Below are 21,154 nucleotides of genomic sequence, written 5' to 3' on the forward strand. Positions count from 1 at the left end.
AATCCCATGCCGCACAGATAAGGTGCAACTCTGCAAATTCTCCAGGACTGTTTCTGGGGTCCTCCAGAGTATCCCCCATCCCCATTTACATCCAGAGAGGGAGAGGGTTATCCTCAGCTTTTCAAGAAAAGGCCAAGGACCAAGATCCCACAAGGTCTGGTCCTAATTTTGGGGACCTTTCTTTTAGATCCCAATGCAACCCCCTCCCACAATACAATCTTTTCATATATATAGATGTGTGTGTGTGTATATATATATAAATCTGTCTATAAAATTCTTTACATTCGGCACGTAAGGTCATCTCAGGCAGGGTGTCTTATTGCCAGCACCCCTCCTGGCGTCTGGAATTGGAGTAGGGGAAAGAGGTCCTTTCCACCTCCATTCTTCCCCCAAAAAATAGCAGAGAGAGAGGGAAGGTGGTCTGTTTCCCACAATACATCACGAGACCCAGGCGGCAAGTTGCTTCATGTCTTCATCGTCGTCGTCCTCCAGAGCACCTGCTGGCATTTTGGAGGCTGGTGGGTGAAAAAACACCAGGAAGGGAGAAAAATTAAAATAAAAACTTCTCACTCCAATTCCACTTCTAATCATTCTTGTGGGTCCCTACCTGACATCTCAACTAAGCTTTCCTATAAATTCCTCCTAGGTGTACCCCTAAATAAGCCAAGTTTGGAAATGCTGTTTCTTTGGACTATTAACTTCCAGAATCATTCTGGGAGTTGTAGTCCCCCAAAGGAACTTTCCCAAGCCCCACAGATATGGTTACCAACAGCCTCTCCTCTTTTAGGGGCTTAGACACACTATAGAATTACAGCACTGTAACTCTACTGTAATTGTCAGGGCTACATCCTATAAATGTGTTGTTTTGTGTGCTGCTCTGAATTCTCTGCCTCTCTAAGGGGCTGTACAGACTGGAAAGAAAAGCCGGTGTCGGGGTGGAGTGGGGGCATGGCTCCCATTGCCCTCGACTCAGCCCCCAAAGTGGCATCACACAGCCTGCCCGCAGACAGCAGGCAGCATCACGATGTTTCTGCAGCACTGCGTTTACACATGCTGTGCTGAAGAAACATGGAAGAGCCACCACTGCCACAGCAAGGGTGGCTTTTTCCACCCCAAAAAGGAGTAGCATTTTGCCACTTCTTTTGGGGCTGGAAAAACGCCAGATTGGGGCCATGGCATGTGGTTGCCACACCCCGATCTGGCAAGGAAAGGGGTGGCACAGAGCCCTTTGGGCCGTCTGTTTTCAGCCTAAATTGCAAATAACAGGATTCTGTATGATGTTTCCATGGTAGTTAAGAGTGAAAATATAGAACTATAATTGTGCAGTGTGAAAGGGCCTTTCCTTTTTGAGTATTAAAATGAGCCCTATTTTTTTTCTCACTGCTGTAAACCAAACTGAACCAGTGACTGTGCTTGCTAGGGGAGTCTGGGAACTGTAGTCCAAAACAGCATCTTTCCTGAGTTTGGCTGTGACCACAGCAAAACAGGCAAGCAGAAGGGCATCTAATGTGATGTTAAGTAGCTTTGAGACCCACTGGGTGCTCTATTGCCGCCTTCTGTTCCATCATACCTGGTACACTAGGAATGCGAGAGGCAGGCACACTGGGAAGTTCTGGGGTGGGTTCCCCGACATTCAACAGCTCCTTGTCCAGGTCTTCCTGTTCCATCTCCTCCAGCTCTGCGAGCAGTTCATCCTTATGTTTGCAAAGAGAAAGTGGCAAATGTGGTCACAAACATTTATCTCATGCCCACCCTTTGCAAAAAAAAAAAAAATACCCCCCCCACCAAAAAGGCAGGTTCACAGGGACATAAGTAGGAATTAACAGGATATAGAAATAAAGCTGTTTAAAAATCCATTGACAGACAGAAGATAAAAATCAATGAAACAGGCCCTATTAAAAGTCCATGGCAGTTAATTCCAAAAAGTCTGTTAGAATAGGTCAGTTTTCACTTTCTCTCTTAAGAACATGGCAAATGAAGGGCCACGTTTGCTCCCTCTCTGCCCAGGAGCGGTTGCGGGATGGAACCATTGGAAAAAAATGTCTTTGTCCTACACTCCTGTCCTGCCTGCCCTCAAAACTGGAATTTTTTATTTCTGGTTTTGATAAAAATTACAGAAAAGGTGGCCCTGCATTGAAACAAGCCCTTGTACCTGGATTTAGAGAACTGCTGCTCCTGGAGTAATCCAAGAGCAGAAATTCTACTTTTTAAGCAAAAATCTACAGTGTGCATGTACCTATAACCTGTAAAAAATAGTGCCCACAGACCACTACTGCCCACTCCCGAAGTAGATAACCAGTGCCAATTTCTCACAAGACTGCTTTCCTTCATTACCTCATCAACGTCGTCTCCAAAGCCAACGGGTTTCGAGATGGCATCAGAAATCTGCTGGGCAATATCCTGCTGTTCTGTAATTTCAGCCATCAAGTCATCCACCTTGTCAATGTCCCTATAGATGAGGAAGAATGAGAGAGGGGTAAAGAGAGCTCCTTTTACAGCTGCATTAAAAACAAAGGGTGAGAGGACCTCAAATACTGAAGTTCTGCTCCTCACAGGAAGATATTAAACAAAGAATGTTTAAAACAACAACTATAGCTCTTTAGAATGGCTGAATTCAAATTCAAGATCTGGCAAAATTCCAATTGCAAAAGGGAAACAGGATTCTATTTTATTGAATGGGTGAGAAAGAATGGCTAGTGTGATGCTCAGATGCTGACATTCAATCTTCCCCACAGTCCTAAACTATGGTGGCTGGGGAGGTTGTGAGTTGCAGTCCAGCACCTACACATGTAGAGAATGCTAGGGTTGGAGAATGCTAAAACTAAACCAAAAGTTAAACCACTGCCATGCATTCTTAACCAAACCTGGGAATGGCTAAGGATGGGGGTTGGATCCAATGACTCATGGGGCCCCTTCCAACTGTATGATTCTATTAAAATTGGGAGCGGGGTTATCTCTGCTTCTCAGTTGAAACAGGGGCACCTCTAATCTCATCTTCTCTTCTAGGAAGGGAAGGCATTGCCTTAGCAAAGACACAAGTTGTCAACACAGAACACTATTCCAAGGAGCTACTCACATGTGTTGGTGAGCCTCCTTCATGGCCCGGGCAGCATCTGACATGGTCTTGAGCACTTCGGTGTTGGTGGTGGCATTTTCCAGGGCTTCCCGTTGGAACTCAATAGTGGAGAGGGTGCCGTCAATCTGCCCCAGTTGCTGTTCGTAGCGCTTCTTCCTCTTGAGGGCCTGCAGAGCGGCTAGAATTTGGAAGGAACAGGAAACATCAGCTGCAGCACCACCAAGCAATCAAACCCAACCCACCTTGGGTCCCATTCTCCAGACTCCTCACCAAAACTGACTTTTAGAACTCTGATCTTCCTGGGAATCTCAGCCATTGTTTAGAAAACAAAACTTCCAAATTTCTACACTCATACTCACTAAGATCACAAATGAAAGAGTTATTTTGCAGTAGATTTGGGATACAGGGACTTGTGTCCTTACCCTGCCCCATTCTGGAAAATGAATCCAGATGAAGCTGTGCATTTCCTGCATTGGTAGTGGGTTGAACAAGATGACCACAGGAGTCACTTCCAACTCCATGACTATGGCTAAAAGTATGCAAGCTAAGGGGAATTACACAAATCAGGCACATTTGCTTCCAACTACTCAGTCCATCTTCACAGCATTGGCACTCAAGGGAAGTCAAACTGGGACACCAAATTTAAAATCAAACCGACCAGAAGGAGAATCCGACAGCCACAAACAATGGATAACTATGTAAGTCATTATATACTGCACATTTATGTATCAAGAGATGGCAGTGGCTCATCAAAACCAACAGCAAGAAACCTCTGGCTTTCCAGAGGTCAGATTCTAGTTCCCAGGAGCCCCAATCAAAATGGCCAGTGGTTGGGGGATGACAGGAGATGTAGTCTAGAAATATTTGGACGGCCAAAATTCATCCTGTCATAACAACATTTCCATTTATTTCCATGTTCCCAGCTACTGTCTATCAACAAAAACTCATGCTAGCAGCTTCTTCTTTTCAATTTAGTTTCAAAGGTGCTACAAGGTCCCTTTGTACACTGATTTTTCAGACTAACATAGCTATGTTTTGGAATCCCAACATGGTTCCAGATGAAAATGATAAAAAATAAAAGAGAGAGAGGCAAGGGGGGGCAAACCACTACATCAGTGTGAAGGTCCCAGGGGGAAATTTGCCACAAATTGCACTGGGGAAGAAGGGGGTAGTTGAGGGCCGCCACAAAGATTGGGTCCAAAAAAGTGGAGTTTGGGGTCCATGGAGTCTATGTATGGTTGGGAGAGCTAGACAGTGAAGAAAGCTAACAAGAAGAAAACCAACGCACTTGAGATGTGGTGCTGGAGGAGAGTTCCGCAAATACCACAAACTGCTAAAAAGACCAATAAATTGGTCTGCAAGCAAATCAGACCTGTACTCTCCCCAGAAGCAAAATCATCCAAAGTTGTTGTATTTTGGGCATATCATGAGAAGAAAGGACTCCTTAGAAAATACTGTAATACTCGGTAAATTTGAGGACAAGAGGAAATTAGGAAGGCTGTATATCAGATGGATGGATTCAATCAGAGAAGCCACGGCCTCGAATCTGCAAGATCGAAGCAGGGAAACTGAGAGAATAGGAGGACTTGGAGTTCCTCATTCATAGAGTCACCATAAGTCAAAGTTGACTTGAAGGCAGTTAACAACAAAGCGAAAGGGGGGAAAAAAGCTTTCAATGCATACTGGAAGATGTTTTCAACTGTTTTCTAGTAGGTTTAAAATGTTTTCATTTCTTCATGCATGAGTTGCCAGGCATGCTTGTTTCACTTCAGACATGCACCTTGTTATTTTTGGATAGAAAAGTTTGCTGAGACACTGAATAGAATCCCGAATCCCTTTCGCAACTTGGAAATTTGCCAGGTCTTGAATTTGAAGTCTGCCATTCTAAAGAGCTATATGTAGTTTTGCTTTGCTTTTAAGCCTTCTTGGTTTATTATCTTCTTTTTTGTGGTGAAAGACCCTACCCCTACTCTTTCCGTGTCATTTCTGCCTGTGTCTGTTAAGGACAGAATACCCAGGAATACATCTATGGTACTTTCCTAACTGAGGGATATCTATAACAGAGAGAAAGGGCTCAGCTGCTAGCTACTAACAAGGGAATATTGCATCACAGGCTAGTTTCACTTTCCTACGCAAAACATTAACCCACAATTGTCTTCCTATCTTGGGCTGGGCCTCCCAGGGAAGCATCTAGGAGTTACCCATGCTGGCACAGCATGGGGAAGTTTCTTTCTGGAACCTCCAAGCCAGCAGGGCCAAGAGTGTTCTGGGAGTTGTAGTCTTTAAAAAACTCTCTGGTGAGAGATAAGATATTGGACTAGACTGGCCTTTGGTCTGAACCAGGAGAAATGGTTTCCCCCCATGTTCCTCTCTGAAAAAATATTAAGTATTTCCTTTCTCCCCAGGGACCCACAGCCTGGGCTTCTATTACAGAGGGGGCAACTGTGTCAAGCCTGGGGGCCAATTCACTTTCCCTGGGAGCCCCCAGGAGCCACACAGACAGGTCCACTTCTGTTTGAAAGAGAGCTTTTTAAAAACAATGAGCAGGAGGACTTACAATCTATTTAAAAGCTGTACTGCTGCTTCTGGAGGTTTGTAGGAGAGGCAATTTGCCATAGATTTAGGACAGTTTGAGTGATTCTCAAATATCCCATCACCAACCATGGAAGGAGGAAATAAGCTATTCAAGGGAGGCTCTTTGTCTGCCCTTATTCTATAGTTCTGGAAGAGGAATGACCTTTGGTTTCAAACACTTTGCCTTCCTCCCCCTATGTTCATTTCAGCTCTCTTCTCATACTACCAAACACAGCAGTCTCTTTAGACATGTTTGTGCTCAAAACAATCTGCAAACTTGTCTAGCACCTCCCCAATTTAAGATGGCATAATTTTCCTTATTGTGTTGGTTGCTCTCCAAGATCCAATCCATCTCCTTTTTTGGGTCATGCCACTTTTGACCACTTTCCCCACATTCATTTTTCACTGCTGATTCCCACACTGGTATGGAGGGCTGGACAAGCGTGTCCAGAGGAGGGACACCAAAATGGTGAGAGGTCTGGAGATCACCAAGCCCCATGAGGAGTGACTTAGAGATCTGGGTATGTTTAGCCTGAAGAAGAGATGGTTAAAAGGTGATATGATAGCCCTGCTTAAGTATTTGAAGGGTGCCATATGGAGGATGGAGCAAGCTTGTTTTCTGCTGCTCCAGAGAACAGGACCTGGAGCAATGGATGCAAGCTACAGGAAAAAAGATTTCACCATAACATTAAGAGGAACTTCCTGACAGTAAGAGCTGTTTGACAGTGGAACAAACTCCCTCGGAGTGTAGTGGAGTCTCCTTCTTTGGAGGTATTTAAACAGAGGCTGGATGGCCATCTGTCAATGGGGATCCTTTGACTGAGAGTTCCTGCATGGCCCTTGGGTCTCTTCCAACTCTATGAGTCTATGTACCACATGATCCTCAGGGGGTCCCCTTTCCAACTCTACCTCTTTTGTTTTTGGTCCCATGTTTCTTGGCCGACTGTAGCTCCTGCTGGATCTTTTGCTCCAGGAATTCTTGTTTCTTGACAAGCACCTCTTCTGTCTCCCGCAGCTTCTGGATGGCCTCCTGCGGGGTGGGCGCTTTGGCCTTCTTACCTGCAATGAAACACACGTGGGGCAAGGCAGGAAAGGAAAGGGGGAAACAAGATTACAATTTATTATTCCATTAATCACACCTTCTCTCACCGAGAAAATCTCCAGATGTGTCGGACTATGGTTCCCATCCTCCAGGGATGATGGAAAGCCTTAAGATCAAGAGCCAAGCCCTTGTACCTAAAGCAAAACCCTAAGGACTACTAGAACCTCTTGCCTTCAAGTAAAAAGAACGCTGAAAAGGGAGGATTATGGGGCAACAGGTAATCCTGTTGTCCTGTCTCTAATGTGTTTTAATACTGGTTTTAATGACTGTATGGTATCTTAATTATTTTTAATTATTATGATGTTGATATTGTTTGTTGAGGGGGAGGGAGGGGATGTTGAGGTTTATTCTGTATTGTATTGTATGTATTGCATTACTGTGGCTGTAAGCTGCCTAAATCCAGGTGGAATGGTGGGGTAAAAACAAACGTTCTGTTTAATAATAATAATAATAACAACAACAACAACATTTATTTTTATCCCGCCACTCTGTGCAACACAACCGGGACGTCTTGCAAGATTAAAACATACTTTCCTATGTCTCACAATCCCCCCGCAAAATACTATTAAACTACTTACAATTTAAAACAACAGGCAAAACAATGTATTGTTATTGTTACTGTTATTGTTATTTTCAATCATGCTCCAGGGCCAACTGGTGGCCTTCCCCCCATTTCCCCTGCCTCAAAATGGAAGTAAATATATTGTAATCCTCCATCCAAGAACCAGATACTTAGGAAAAGCAGACTGAGGGTGTGTCCACAGTGAGGAATTAAAGCAGTTTGATACCACTTCAGCTGCTGTATCATGGGATTTGTAGCTTTGGTGGAGGGGGATCTTCAGCCTGGTCTGGCAGGGTGCCTCCCCCCAACTACACATCCCATGATTCTGTAGGACAAGAATTAAAATGGGGCCAAACTGCTTTAATTCTGCTGTGTGGATACACCTTTAGATTTGTCATGGTCTCCCCCGCCCTCCACAACCATTGGCACCTTTATTTGGAAATATGGTACAGTCCACTCCCCCCCCGCAAGGAAAAGAAATTTGGAACAATCCCCTTTCCCTGCATTTAACATGTTTTGTCCCTATTTTTCCCTCCCCCCCGTGAAACATTTGGTTTTTACCAAACGTTTCACGGTTTTCTATGGAGACTGGGCGATACCATTTCTTTCCCGGGGGGGAATGGGAAAAATATTCTTACCCTTCCCGAAAAGCTTCCCCAAACCACTCATTTCGCCTGGTTGGGAGTTCACTGGGTTTCCTCTTCCGGCTTCACCCACCCTCCTCCTCCTCCCCCCTATTCCCTCTTCATCACGTGATCACAGGGAAGGGCCACCCCCAAGGGCTATAGTCACCTTGGGTTTCTCCCATCATCTCAGGTATCGCATCGCAGCCATTTCAAGGAAGGGGGGAACTTGCACCTGAAGCCGTTCATATATATCTCTTATATCTTTCTCTATTGAAAATTAAGTTCCACTGAATTCGACAGAACTTGTTTCTTTTGTCTTTTATAAAATACCATTGAGCCTTTCCACCAATCATTGTCACTTAAAACCGGAAGTATATAGGATACATAGGTCTGTCTTTTGTTTGTATCTCTTTGGCCCTGCCTTGGGCACGTGACGTCAGCATGGGCGGGGCAGGGCCTTGGAGAGCAGAGAAAAATACAGTACATCATATGACGTGACGTCATCCCCTCTCTTCTCTCTCGCCCCCCCACCTTCTCTTAAAGGAACAGTGTCCGTAAATAACACTCAGAGACACATTTTGGACTGGAGTCCTTTCAATAATTAAGAATTTCAAAAGCCCTGAATAATAATAATAGTAATAGTAATAATAGTAATAATAATAATAATAATAATAATAATAATTTTATTTATATCTATTTTTGTATCCATTTTTATATATCAAAGATAATCAAGGCAGGTGCATCTACACTGTAGAAATAATGCACTTTGACACTTTTAACTGCTCTAGCTCCATCCTATGGAATCCTGGGATTTGTAGTTTTACAGGGTCTTTAGCCTTCTCTACCAAAGAAGGATGGTGTTAGTTCACCCTCCCTCAAAAAAGCCTACAAATCCCAGGATTCTGTAACATGGAAAGTAGTATCAAACTGTATAGGTAAAACCCACCAAACGCAAATCCCTATAAAACACTACAGGGCTGTCCTTTTAGGGTGCATCTGCACTGTGGAAATGATGCAGTTTGACACCACTTTTAAGTCCTGCGGCTCCATCCTCTGGAATCCTGGGATTTGTAGTTTGGTGAGGCACCAGCCCTCTTTGGCACGGAAGGCTAAAGACCCTGTAAAACTACAAATCCCCAAATATAACAACAGAGGAAAGCAAAAGCAAATGTTGGGTCAAGGGAGACTGCCAGCAACCGTGGGTTAGATTTCTTTATATTCCTTTTGGATGTTGTTTTTAATTTTATATTTCAGTTTTCCATTGATAATAAATGATGATGATGATGGTTAGGTTTGTTTATACCTTATCTTTTATGGTTTATGCCATCTGGATGCCAAGTATAGCGTTTTTTGGGCTTCAGAGTTGCCCCATTAACATCTCATTTTGGAACAGCCACATCTTTCCTGATGACACCAGTCTTCAAGCCTTGAATGCTAGGGAATTTTGTAGTTTTGTGAGGCACTGAGCCTTCTCAGGTGCCACAAGAAACTACAATTCCCAGGATTCCCTAGCACTGAGCCAGGGCAGTTGAAGCGGTCTCAAACTGGATATTTCTGCAGTGTGTTTTGGACCTTAGTTCTTTTGTCTGTCATTTCAAAGACCTCTCTTGGCTCAAATACTTCCTATGAGTTTATCACACAGAGACAATTGGAAGCATAAACGGTGATTAAACTATCAAAATAGTGCCTTTGTGATTAAGATTTTCACATGACGTCGCGCTCAAAGCACAATTATCCCAGGAATATCCCGTGACAATTGCGCTAATGGTTTTCACACGACGTCGTGATGAAAAGTGATTAAAGTGTTGTTATCCTGTGAATAACCAGGCAGCTGTGTCCAGCTGTTGGACATCTCTTACTGTCAGAGAGTTCCTCCTAATGTTTAGGTGGAACCTCTTTTCCTGTAGTTTGAATCTGAATCTGTGCTAGCCTCAGGAACAAACTTGGTCCATACATGAAACATAAATCAATTTCATGTTTAGAAATCATGGTCTCATCTCCCAGATATCTCCTTATGTACTGTATATGCAAATATGCCAAAATCCAAAAAACAAACAAACCCAAAACAAAATCCAAAACACATCTTGACCCAGGCATTTCGGATAAGGGAGACTCAACCTGTAATGCAATCTCTTTGATGGGCTTCCCATAAGGGGGAACAATAGCAGCAGGCCAGCTTCCATGTGCCACAGAACCTGGCATCAGGTCAGGCAATGAAACTTTTATGTTCTCCTGGTGTTCTGCCAGGAAAGATAGAGAAAGCTGTAGAAATGCTATGCTTTTTCTCTTGACTTCAGTCTTGGACTTGCGTGAGGCTTTGTGGATGACATCAAGGAAAGTAACACATCTGAAAGACACCCATGACCACCTCCGGCTGTTCACAGATAGATATACAGATATATAAGTGAACTGCAGAGAAAAACACCCGTATGGTTTATTTGTAGCATCTAAACACCTTGGCACACAAGAAGAGGAGACGCCAAGCTTCTGACAACATTCAGGAATTCGCAAAGGCTTCCAGGCCGCGGTCGAGGAGGGAAAGATTCATGCCGCTGGGGACAAGGACGCATGTGACTCCTGTTGTGAGAAAATTGGGGGGGGGAATTAATCTAGTATTTCCTTCTCAGCCTTTCCACAGCTCAGACCCTTTGAATGTCCAGTCAGGCAATGGCTAGGCCAGAGGTGGGCAACCCCACGGGGAAGCAGCTACACTGTAGAAATAATTCACTTTGACACCACTTTAAGTGCTAAAGCTCCATCCCATGGGATCCTGGGATTTGTAGTTTTACAAGGTCTTTTGCTTTCTCTGCCAGAGGGCTGGGGCCTTACAAAATTACAAATCCTAGGATTCTGTAGGATGGAGCCATGGCAGTTAAAAGTGGTGTCAAACTGCATTATTTCTACAGTATAGATGTACCCTTGGACAGTGACCATTTTTGCACTCTTCAAAAACTAACATCTGGAAGGCCTCAAAAATCCTAGCCTATTAAAGTAGGGGTGGGGGCCTGCATTACCCCCACTACCCTGGGGACCTTTGAGGGCTGCACCTCTGCCTCCAAAACTCCTTGCAAAAGAAAATAACTTTTTAAAAAATGTCTCTAAATGCCCCTGAGGGATATTCTTGCCATGTTCTCAGGTTCCCATCAGCCGTTTTGGGCCTAGGAAAGGCCTGTTTTTGACAACTGAAAGTGACCAGAAGTCACCCGGGCCTAAAATGGCCTCATGGGTGGGTGTGGGAACAGTTGGCAAAAATGCCCCCCACCCATAACCCCAGAGAGCATTTGAGGGCAAAAAGGGGATACAACACTTCAAGGCCTCCTGGGGCCTAATGCAGTCCTTTGGCCTTTCACACTTTCCCACCTCTTAAGAGGTGGGATTCTTGTGATCCTCCGGATATTGTGGGACTGCAACTTCCATCATTCCTCAGATGTGCTGGTCACTTCTGTTGGGAGTTGCAATCCAAGAACATCTATAGGGACACAGGATTCCCATCCCTGCAATAAACAACACTAGATGTCCTGATAATGGTGGATATAAAGCAGCTTATTCCTTCATGCCAAAGAAATCCATCCCGGTATACTTTAATCCAGGTGTATTCATGCAGCCCCTTCATCTCTGAATGACACAGACAGGACATCTCTTGAGAAACAGAGGTGAAGGTTATCAGAGAGCCATGCGCACGCTACTCCAAGTACCTAATTTGCTGACGTCGTAGATGTTGCGGTTTTCGTCATCAAAGAAGAGCATCTCGCAGAGGGGAATCCCGCTCTCTTGAGACAACCTGAGGAAAAGAAGACAAGACAGGAGTGAGAGATCCTGCCCCCAGCCTCTTCATCTTTGTGTTTCTCTCTATATATATTTTGTTTGGCGAGGACAGGATGAGGGTCTTAACTTCTAGAGCAGCAGAAAACAAGCTTGCTCCATTTTCTACATGACAACCCTTTAGATATTGAAAGATGAGCTATCATAGATTCATAGAAGTTTATCACACTGGAACTAGTTTTGGAATTAAAGAGAGATTAAAGCACATTTAAAGCATCCCACAAATAAAGCGAAAATGGCAAGTAATTGCGTGAATGATTATCATAAGCAACTGTGCAAATAAAATGGTATTGGAAATGCATTGATGCTTAAATCCCAAAAGTAAAAAGATGCATAAAAAGATGCATGTTAATGCTTCTTTGTGATCACTTTAATGGCAGGTTTTGTATGACATTGTGTGAAATTGTTTTGTGTAATTACGCGATTTCTCCAGGATATTCATGGGATAAACTCCATAGAGTTGGAGGATACCCCAAAGGCCATCCAGTCCAACTCACTGCCATGAATGAAGCCACAATCAAAGCACTCCCTGTGACAAATGGCCATCCAGCCGCTGTTTATAAAAACCTCCAAAGAAGGAGACTCCGCAACACTGTGAGGCAATGTCTTCTGCTGGCAAGCAGCTTTTACAGTCAGGACGTTCTTCCTAATGTTTTAGTGGAATCTCTTTTCCTGTAGATTGCTCCATGTCCTAGTCTGTGGAGCAGCAGAAAACAAGCTTGCTCCATCTCCAAGATGACAAATATTTAAACATGGCTACCATGTCATCCTTTAACCTTCTCTCCTCCAGGCTAAACATACCCAGCTCCTAAGCCGCTCCTCATAGGGCTTGATGCTTTCCAGACTTTTCACTATTTTGGTCACCCTCATATCTCATCCCACGTCTCCTTTTCTCCAAGTTAACTGTCCCTCAACAGACCCTTTCAGAGCTTGGTTTCTCAGCCACCAACTCCTCTTTATCTTCCATTTTGATTCAGACCACAAATTTAGTAACAGATTTTCCTGACAAGATGTCATTCAGAGGTTCCAGCCTCGATCTTATGAGGATAAAATGGAGGAAGATTAAAAAAACAAAAAACCTGGCAGAAGCACTATGGGGAATGTAAAGGTATGGCCATGTTAGTCTGTAGAATCAGTATGCAGAGGGATCTTGTAGCACCTTTGAGACTAACTAAAGAAAGAAGTTGGCAGCATAAGCTTAAGTCTACTTCCTCAGATGTATTTGGTGGGGAATATAATTAGTAACAGAGGAGGAGGAGGAGGAGGAGGGATATATTTGGGATTTTTACGGGATATTGAGGACCCTGAGGCAAGATCAGCTAGGGCTTACCTTTGGAAATGGGTCACTTTACTGCCTGGGTAGATCTGTGTGTAGTGGAAGTAACAATTGATGCCAAAGAGATCTAAGAGCTGGGTAGCCCCACGGATTTCACCTGTCCTGGGGAAAAAGAGAGGGGTCGAGGGCAAGTTAAGGAATAAATAGTTGAATTCACTTAGCATGGATGTCTGCCACACTGCAGAACTACTGTAGTTTGACCCCACTTTAATTTCCATGGCTCAACAGTATGGAATCCTGGGATTTGTAGCTGTTGTGGCACCAGAGCGCTCTGACAGAGCAGGCAAAATATCTCAAGAAGCTACAAATCTCAGAATTCAGAATAGCACTGAGACATGGTAGTTAAAGTGATGTCAAACTGAATTAATTCTGCAGTGTTGATGCAATCTAAGTGATGGACACAGTAGAAAATTCATTATCATTCTCTGCCTCTAAACTTTTATCCTGTCTTTAATTCTCCTTTCCGCATATAACAGGTACACGAATGTCCCCCACCCCAGTTTTTCATTGTTTGAAGATACTGATGGCCTTGCACAAGGAAGAATCGAATGATGGTATCTATGAAGGCCCTATGAAGAAATGACTCTCCAGCTGCTGCCACATTGCAGAATGAATGCAGTTTAACACCATATTAGTTGCCATGGCTCAATGCTCTGGAATTCTGGTGTTCGTAGTTTTGTGAGCTATTTAGCCTCTGCTGTCAGAGTACTCTGATCCCAAAACATACTACAAATCCCAGGATTCCACAAGATAAAACCATGACACTTAAAGTGCTGTCAAATTTTATTAATTCTGCAGTGTGGTAGCAGCCTTTCAGACCTATCTCCAGCATTTATTAAAGACAAGTCTACACTTGGTACAGTTCATCAGTGTTATTTAAAATGGTCATCCATAGACCTGTGCTTGTCTGCAAGCCATCGGCTGCTGGTACTTGGAAAGCTTTCAGGAAAGAAATAAACAGTGGTTGGCCATGGGCAAAATATAGCACCAGTCTCTGGTACGCTGGGGAAAAACACTGCCATTTCCCCATATCAGATTTAAGCACTGCTTTAGTCTATGGATAGATTTTAATTAACTAAAATTCACCAATCTATTTTACAACTGAAACAACAGAGATATAGGTTTCATGCTCTTATGGTGGAGGCAGAAACATGGACACACATTGGACTATAACCCCCAAAAGCTAATGCAATAATTAATTTTGTCAGTATCAGGGATGGGAACCATGTGGCCTCCCAGATATTGTTGGATTGCATGTCCCAGCAGCCTTTGCCAGCATAGCCAATGGGGAGGAATGCTGGGGACTGCAGTCCAAACGCAGCTGAGAGGAGACTGGATTGCGACTCACCGTGAAGCAGCAGCCATAGGGGTCCCTTGGCTGTGTAACCGCTCCAGCACAGCCAGCACTTCGGGGTAGAGATTCACAAGCTGCCCATTCCGGTCCTGTATTGAGCCATCGCTGGGAGGAGCAGAGACAAAATTCACATATTTGCGGCTTTCCTATTTTGTTAAGGGGAGGAGGAAAACTCTTGTGACTCTAAATACGACAGGCAGAAACTCATCAGGTCCAGCTTGGCCCAGAGCACAACGGAAGAAAAACTGCACCTATTGTGTACCTGCCTGCTCTACAGATTTTAAAGCTAGACACCCTTTTATGAATAAAACAAGTGATAACCACATGTGCCAGCATGACATAGTGGTTTGAGCATTGGACTACGACTCTGGGGACCAGGGTTCGATTTTCTGCCCAGCCATAGAAACCCAAAGGGTGACCTTGGGCAAGGTGCACACACTCTCAGCTTCAGAAAACCCCATGATAGGGTCACCATAAGTCAGAAACGAACCATGCTTATTTTTGTGGTCACCTGCATCTCTACAAGCATCATTCCTTTTTCCTTGGGTCATGATGCATCCCTTTGTGACTTATTCAAGCCCTCTTGCACATCCTTCCCTTTGTTTTCATTTCTTCCCCTCAACCTTAAAACCAATACACCAAATGTTTAATTACTTAAGGATTATTTAAGGGTAGTCATTTTGAAGTATGTCTTTTTAAAAATATATTCTTAACCACCTTGAGTCTTTGGCAGAACACAAATATATTAATTAAATACATAAATATTAAGACAAGTGTTCCTCTGAACTGGTGCAGAGTTCTCCAAGCCGCTCACCATTGCATCACCATGGGCAGCCACTCCGTGTGGCTCAAGAGAAAGGAAAGTGCTAGTTGGGAAAGCTTTCCCCAACCTAATGCCTTCCAAACGTCTTGTACTACAACAGCTGTCATGCAAAGCCAGGGGGGAATTGTAGTTTGACCTATTTTAAAGGGAAAACTGGCAGGGCATCCTTAAGACTTTGGACCTGGATTGCATGTGCATTGCAGAAATAAATCAGGCATCGCTTTAACTGCCACGGCTCAATGCTATGGAATCCTGGGACTTGTAGTTTGATGTGGCACCACAGCTCTCTGACAGAGAAGGATAAAAATCTACCCGAATAGCAAAATTCTAGAATTCCATAGCATTGAGCCATGTCAGTTAAAATGGTATCAAGCTGCATTCATTTTGCAGTGTAGATGCAGCCTATATCACACCATTATAGAGGATGCCACTTTTAACTCTGCGGCCTATGAAATCTTGGGATTTGTAGTCTGATAAGGTATTTAAAAATCTCCAGTTCACAGCTCTCTGGCAAAAAATGCTACATTTCTCACTTAAATCCTTCTTCTCAAGGTACCTTGGGAAATGCAGTGCAGGGGAGTAGACTAGAACCCAAGAAACTACAGATCCCAAGACCCCATAGAATGGGATCCTGGCAGTTAAGGTGGTATCAAACCACCATAACTGCATAATGTGGATACATTCCATATTTCTCTTTTTAGGATCATACCATTTTGCTGGAGTGACTCCCACCCCTTTTTAATAGCAGCTTTAATAGGCGAACACCCCATGTGCCAACCCTGGTTAAGAAATAACAAAGTCATAGACATACTCACCCACCCGTTTTAGTTTACCTGCTTTTCCGAAATGGAGGATCAACGTGGGTGTCAACCCAAAATGGCCACAGGGTATAATCTGCATGGGATACATAGATCAATTCACTTTTAATTCCTTCCCTAGTCAAAATTTTATCGCAGACTATTAAGATTTCTTCTAACTCCAAAGGCTGAACTCCTCTCCAGGCAGATTCTATAGAATCTATGGCTTTTATGCCTATAATCAATCAGCTAGTCAATACAAACAATTCAAGGGACACTAGAAAAAAAGCATCACTTGTTAAACCTGGGCTAAGGCTGTGTGGTACAATGGTCTGAGTGTTGGACTGGGACTGGCAAGGCTAGGGTTCAAATCCTTGCTTGGCCATGAAGGTTATTAGGTCAACTCAGACCTGTCACTGTCTGTCAGCCTAACCTACCTCATAGGGTTGTTGTGATGATAAACACGGCAGAGAGGACCAAGTAAGTTGCCTAGATCTCCCTGAAGGAAATGGGAGGTATAAATATAACCAATAAATAAATAAGAGGCTAATGAAAAACAGAAATAGTAATGCTGAAGTAGGAACTCTTTGTTATGCTGAAACATATCCCCACTTCTTGGCAGGTGAGCTTTAAGCCAGGGATAGGCAACTATGTCCCCTCCCTAGTTTTGGAATTGCAACTCCCATCATACCTTACAATGAACTATGTATGCTAGGGCTAATAGGAACTGTTGGCCAAAATAACATCTGGAGCACTAATGTTGTCTACTGCTGATTTAATTTAACCTTCCCAGAACCTGGTAACCCTTCATATGTGTTGGACTTCAACTCCCAGAACCATCCAGTAGAGAATTCTGTGTGTTGCAGCACAATATATATGAATGGGCACCAGCTTCTGGGAACATGGTGTTACAAGATTCTTGTTCCCTAACTTCAGGGAAACTGGCACAGTTTACAATTCATCTGGACAGCACTTCTGGTTTTTTGGGAGGTTTCTGTTTGTGTGTGTGTGTGTGTGTGTGTGTGTAGGGAAGGGAAGATCAGTACTACCATCCTCCCCATCCATTCCACAAATGGATGAATGTCTGCCGCAACACTACCTATGTCTACTCGGAAACCAGACCACTTCAAATGTGTGACTCCAACGTGGCTGATGGCTTTCCTCTTTCTCACAGCTTTAGACAAAAGCCACAAAAGTATCTGAAACAAAACATGGACTTTTTGTTGTCCCTGCAGCAAGACTCACCTAGGTCAAACACCACCAGTGAAGGCTTTTTGGTCATCTTCTGTCTACCTAAATGAAGCAGCACACAAAGAGAAGGGGGTCAGGTCACTTTCTAAATTGTGCGTGTGTGTGTGTGTGTGTACACACATACACACACAGAAAGAGATTGAGTCTCCCTTATCTGGAATTTCGAAATCCAAAATTGTCACCATGGGAGGCTGAGTTAATGACACCTTTGATTTTTGATACAGTGTACAGGTTCAGTGTGTTGTGCACAAAATTATTACAATTATTATGTATAATATTACCTTCAGGTCATATGCTTAAGCTGTATACAAAACATAAAGGAAGTTCATGTTTCAACATGGGTTCCACTGCCAAGGTACATCATTATGTACTGTGGGCACTTGGTATCCACTGGAGTTTGGCTCCAGGACCCCTTCTGGATACCAACATCTGTGGATGCTCAAGTCCCATTATATAAAATGTCATAGTAAAATGGTGTCCCTTCTGATTTTTCTAGAGAGTTCTGGTGGCACAGTAGTTAAATGCTGGCACTGCAGCCACAAGGTTGTGAGTTTGATGCCAGGGCTCCCAGGTTGACTCAGCCTTCATTCCATCCTTTCATAGGTCAGTAAAATGAGTACCCATCTTGTTGGGGGCAATTGCCTTACAGATTGTAAGCTGCTTAGAGAGTGCTGAGTTTCACTATAAGTGGTATAGAAATGTACAGCTTCAGCAGCCCTTTAGTGATGGATTCCTGCAATGACAAGGGTTCAGACTAGACACCTTTTGGGTGCCCCTTCTGATCCAATCAATCTACTCTGTTTTGCAATCCACAAAGTTGTGGTTGCAGTGGTACCATCAGACAGGACTTTGGGGTACATTTTGGGGTGGCAGATTCAGCTCAAGTAACAAAGGGCCCTGCATGTGCATCCCCTCTATGTTGACATCTGAAAACCTATGCACCCGATACCAAGAGAGCACACTTATGCACCCTGATCCTAAACGAAAACTTTTGCACATGGATTCCAAAACAAAATCCGTCCCCATTTTAAGTGCTGAGCACTAAAGTACCTTTTCTGCACCCTGGTATCAAATCCTGGCTTTCTTCCTGAGAGCAAGTGGATCTGGATGGTTGAATGTGGTCCTCCAGGAAGACTAGGGCTGGATGTCAGGCTGGGTCTGTTTCCTCCTTTTCTGTCCCTGTTAATCCCTCTCTAGTCTTGCTGCTTCCTGGAACACGTGGTTCTGCAGCTACAGAAGCAGAATTACTGCCAGACAGTTCCAGGCCTCACCGGTTAACTCCTTCTGTCCCAGAGGAAACAACGGAAATTATATACTGTATATACTACTGCCAGCACAGCTCACCTACTTAACAACAAAATGATGCACAAAGACCCTTCCATGCCATCTGAACTTAAGACAACATCCACAACATTGCTGTTTTGTACATTTGGGATGTGAATGTACTATGGCTTTGAAAGTTTGCAGCATGTGCAATGTGCCAATCAAGGTACACTGTTTTGTTGATTTTGGATAGTACTTTGCTATACGGGCAACACAACTACCCCCAGATATGTTTCACAAAATGAGCTTCACTTTGGAGCGCAGCAACACAACAAGACCAGAGGGAGAAATTTCATTCAAAGCAGATCTATTGAGTGATACTTGGAAAGCAATAAAACAAGTCGGGCTGTGCAATGTTGCACCAGATTTTCAATACAAGAAACAAACCTCCCCTAAATTAGACTTCTGCCCCCTGCATTAAATTTTTTCCATCAGTCCCCAAATTTCTAGTACTTTCGAGAATAAGACAGTGAAAATCATTCACATCTAGAACTCATCCAGGAATAGCCATGTTGGTCATATAGCAAATAATAATACCAGTAGTAGTAGTAGTAATAATAATAATAATAATAATAATAATAATCCCCCATCAGGACTCAAAGCGGCTTACAGTTTGAAAGCACAGTACAGTTAAAAACTTACAAAAGTGACAATCAAACTTACAAAAGTAACATCAAAACAGAATTAAACCATTACAATATTCAATCCGATCATTTGTTTAAAAATAGAATACAATTTAAAAAGATAAAAGTGCTTAAAATCCATACACTTTAAAACAGTGCAACACCCTCAGGATGCTCTTTAAGTTTTAAAAGCATATCTGAACAAAAAGTATTGCATCATCCAAAATCCACAAAAGAGTGGTATCTTTTTTGACCGACCAAAAAGCATCAAATATATGTTGCAAGCTTTTGAAGCTCCTCTGCCTTCTTCATCAGGCAAAGTGTTAAAAACCATACAGGAGGAGAATAAACATTGAAAATATTAGCCATAACTCATAGGCCTGTGTTTTATTTTCGTTGCTCACAGTTCAGATGGTATGGTTATTCATGTAGGTTGGCCTCTCCTTCTGGCCCTGTGGATGCTGGGAGATTCAGTGAAGAAAAGAAACTTTAAATTCTATTTGCAAGATAAAAGCCTCTGAGATTCAGTTTGTCTCAGATCCTTTGCATTTGCTGTGCTCTGCTCTTTGCTACCTTTGCTTGCTCCTCTCACACTGCATTTCTGAAAGATCAATTGAAGGTTTACCTTATTGCAATGCTAGAAATTTGGAGAGTGAAGGAAGAATTAATGGGGGGGGGGCAGAATTATTATTACTTGCTCTCACCCTCCTCCACTAACTATAGGGTATATAGTTATCAACAACATGGCTTTTCACTAAAGACTTTGGGGTCTCATCGATTGTCTCCCAGATAGACATACAGGGCCTGAACAGACAGGCCAAATAAAGCTGCATCGGGCCACTTTGGAGGTATGCTGTTTAAATGACAGACGCATCTTAAGAGGCCAGAAACTGCGGCTTTCAGCCTCTTAGGACGCATGCATCATTTAAACACCATGCTTCCAAAGTGACCTGAAGCAGCGTTATTTTGGCCTGTCTGTTCAGGTCCATAGATGGTCTTAAAACTATTTCAGCTTGATAATTTGCTTTAATTTAATTTTTTAAACGTATTATTTTAAACTATTTGAATTTATTTAAATTTTGAACTTAGTTCTGAGAGCTCATGATAGAAGCTGGGCTACAAATATCTTAATAAAGCATATAATAAACAAAAATCATGAGTTACAGGGAAAAAATGAGACACACTCAAGACAATGTAGGACTAACTGGAACCAGGCTTAGCCATGTAAACCCACTGGGTAACCTTGGGCAAGTCACACTCTCTCAGCCTCAGAGGATGGCAATGGCAAACCACTTCTAAAGAAACCTGCCAAGAAAACCCTAGGATAGGTTCACCTTAGGCCCTAAGGCTTAGGGTCATCATTATTCAGAAAGGACTTGAAAGCACACAGTAACAACAACAACAAAAGGTATAATGCTATACTTGCCTACTCAAAAGTAAGTGGCATTGAATTCAGGGTAATTTGCTCACTAATATACACATTTTGATTACTGCACCTCTTTTCTGTTTTTAATTGTATTGTTCTTTTAATATTGTTGAGCCGCTCTAAATTCCAGTTCTGGGAAAAGAGCAGGATACAAATAATAATAATAATAATAATAATAATAATAATAATAATAATAAATATAGCAGCTTATATTATTATTATTAGTATTTTGGGATGCAGCACAAAAATGGCAAAAGGCAATGTAATTGTTTAGGTTTAGCTGATTACAGTGGGCTCCTGATATCCACTGGGTTTTCATTGTAGGACCCCCACAGATGCCAAAACCTGCGGATGCTCAAGTCCTGTTAAATACAATGGTGTAGTACGATGGTGCCCCTTACATAAAATGGGGAAAACAATTTGCGCTTTGGAGTTTATTTTCTTCAATTCCCCAAATCC

The 21,154-nt window shown here is 43.0% G+C and overlaps 2 protein-coding genes across 2 annotated transcripts in view; both read right to left on the reverse strand.

Annotated features, from left to right (window-relative positions):
* Positions 1-8,043, reverse strand: part of TM9SF1 (transmembrane 9 superfamily member 1) — a 28,547-nt gene extending 20,504 nt beyond the window's left edge. Inside the window, exons 1-6 of the mRNA XM_042473908.1 lie at positions 7,953-8,043; positions 6,560-6,709; positions 3,077-3,254; positions 2,335-2,449; positions 1,571-1,694; positions 443-515 (exon numbers count right to left, since the gene is read on the reverse strand). Coding sequence (XP_042329842.1) covers positions 443-515; positions 1,571-1,694; positions 2,335-2,449; positions 3,077-3,254; positions 6,560-6,709; positions 7,953-7,983 — 671 coding nt within the window. The 5' untranslated portion in view covers positions 7,984-8,043. The remainder of the gene's footprint in view (positions 1-442; positions 516-1,570; positions 1,695-2,334; positions 2,450-3,076; positions 3,255-6,559; positions 6,710-7,952) is intronic.
* Positions 8,044-10,350: 2,307 nt separating this feature from the next.
* Positions 10,351-19,701, reverse strand: LOC121935493 (magnesium-dependent phosphatase 1-like). Its single transcript, XM_042477079.1, has 8 exons — positions 19,674-19,701; positions 18,374-18,607; positions 17,318-17,365; positions 16,109-16,169; positions 14,447-14,557; positions 13,093-13,200; positions 11,636-11,721; positions 10,351-10,517 (listed from the first exon to the last, which is right to left on the reverse strand). The coding sequence occupies exons 3-8, from the start codon at positions 17,352-17,354 to the stop codon at positions 10,438-10,440; spliced, it is 483 nt and encodes a 160-aa protein (XP_042333013.1). The 5' UTR covers positions 17,355-17,365; positions 18,374-18,607; positions 19,674-19,701; the 3' UTR covers positions 10,351-10,437.
* Positions 19,702-21,154: the final 1,453 nt, after the last annotated feature.

The sequence above is a fragment of the Sceloporus undulatus genome, chromosome 6 (genome assembly GCF_019175285.1).
Source record: "Sceloporus undulatus isolate JIND9_A2432 ecotype Alabama chromosome 6, SceUnd_v1.1, whole genome shotgun sequence".
Classification (NCBI taxonomy): domain Eukaryota; kingdom Metazoa; phylum Chordata; class Lepidosauria; order Squamata; family Phrynosomatidae; genus Sceloporus; species Sceloporus undulatus.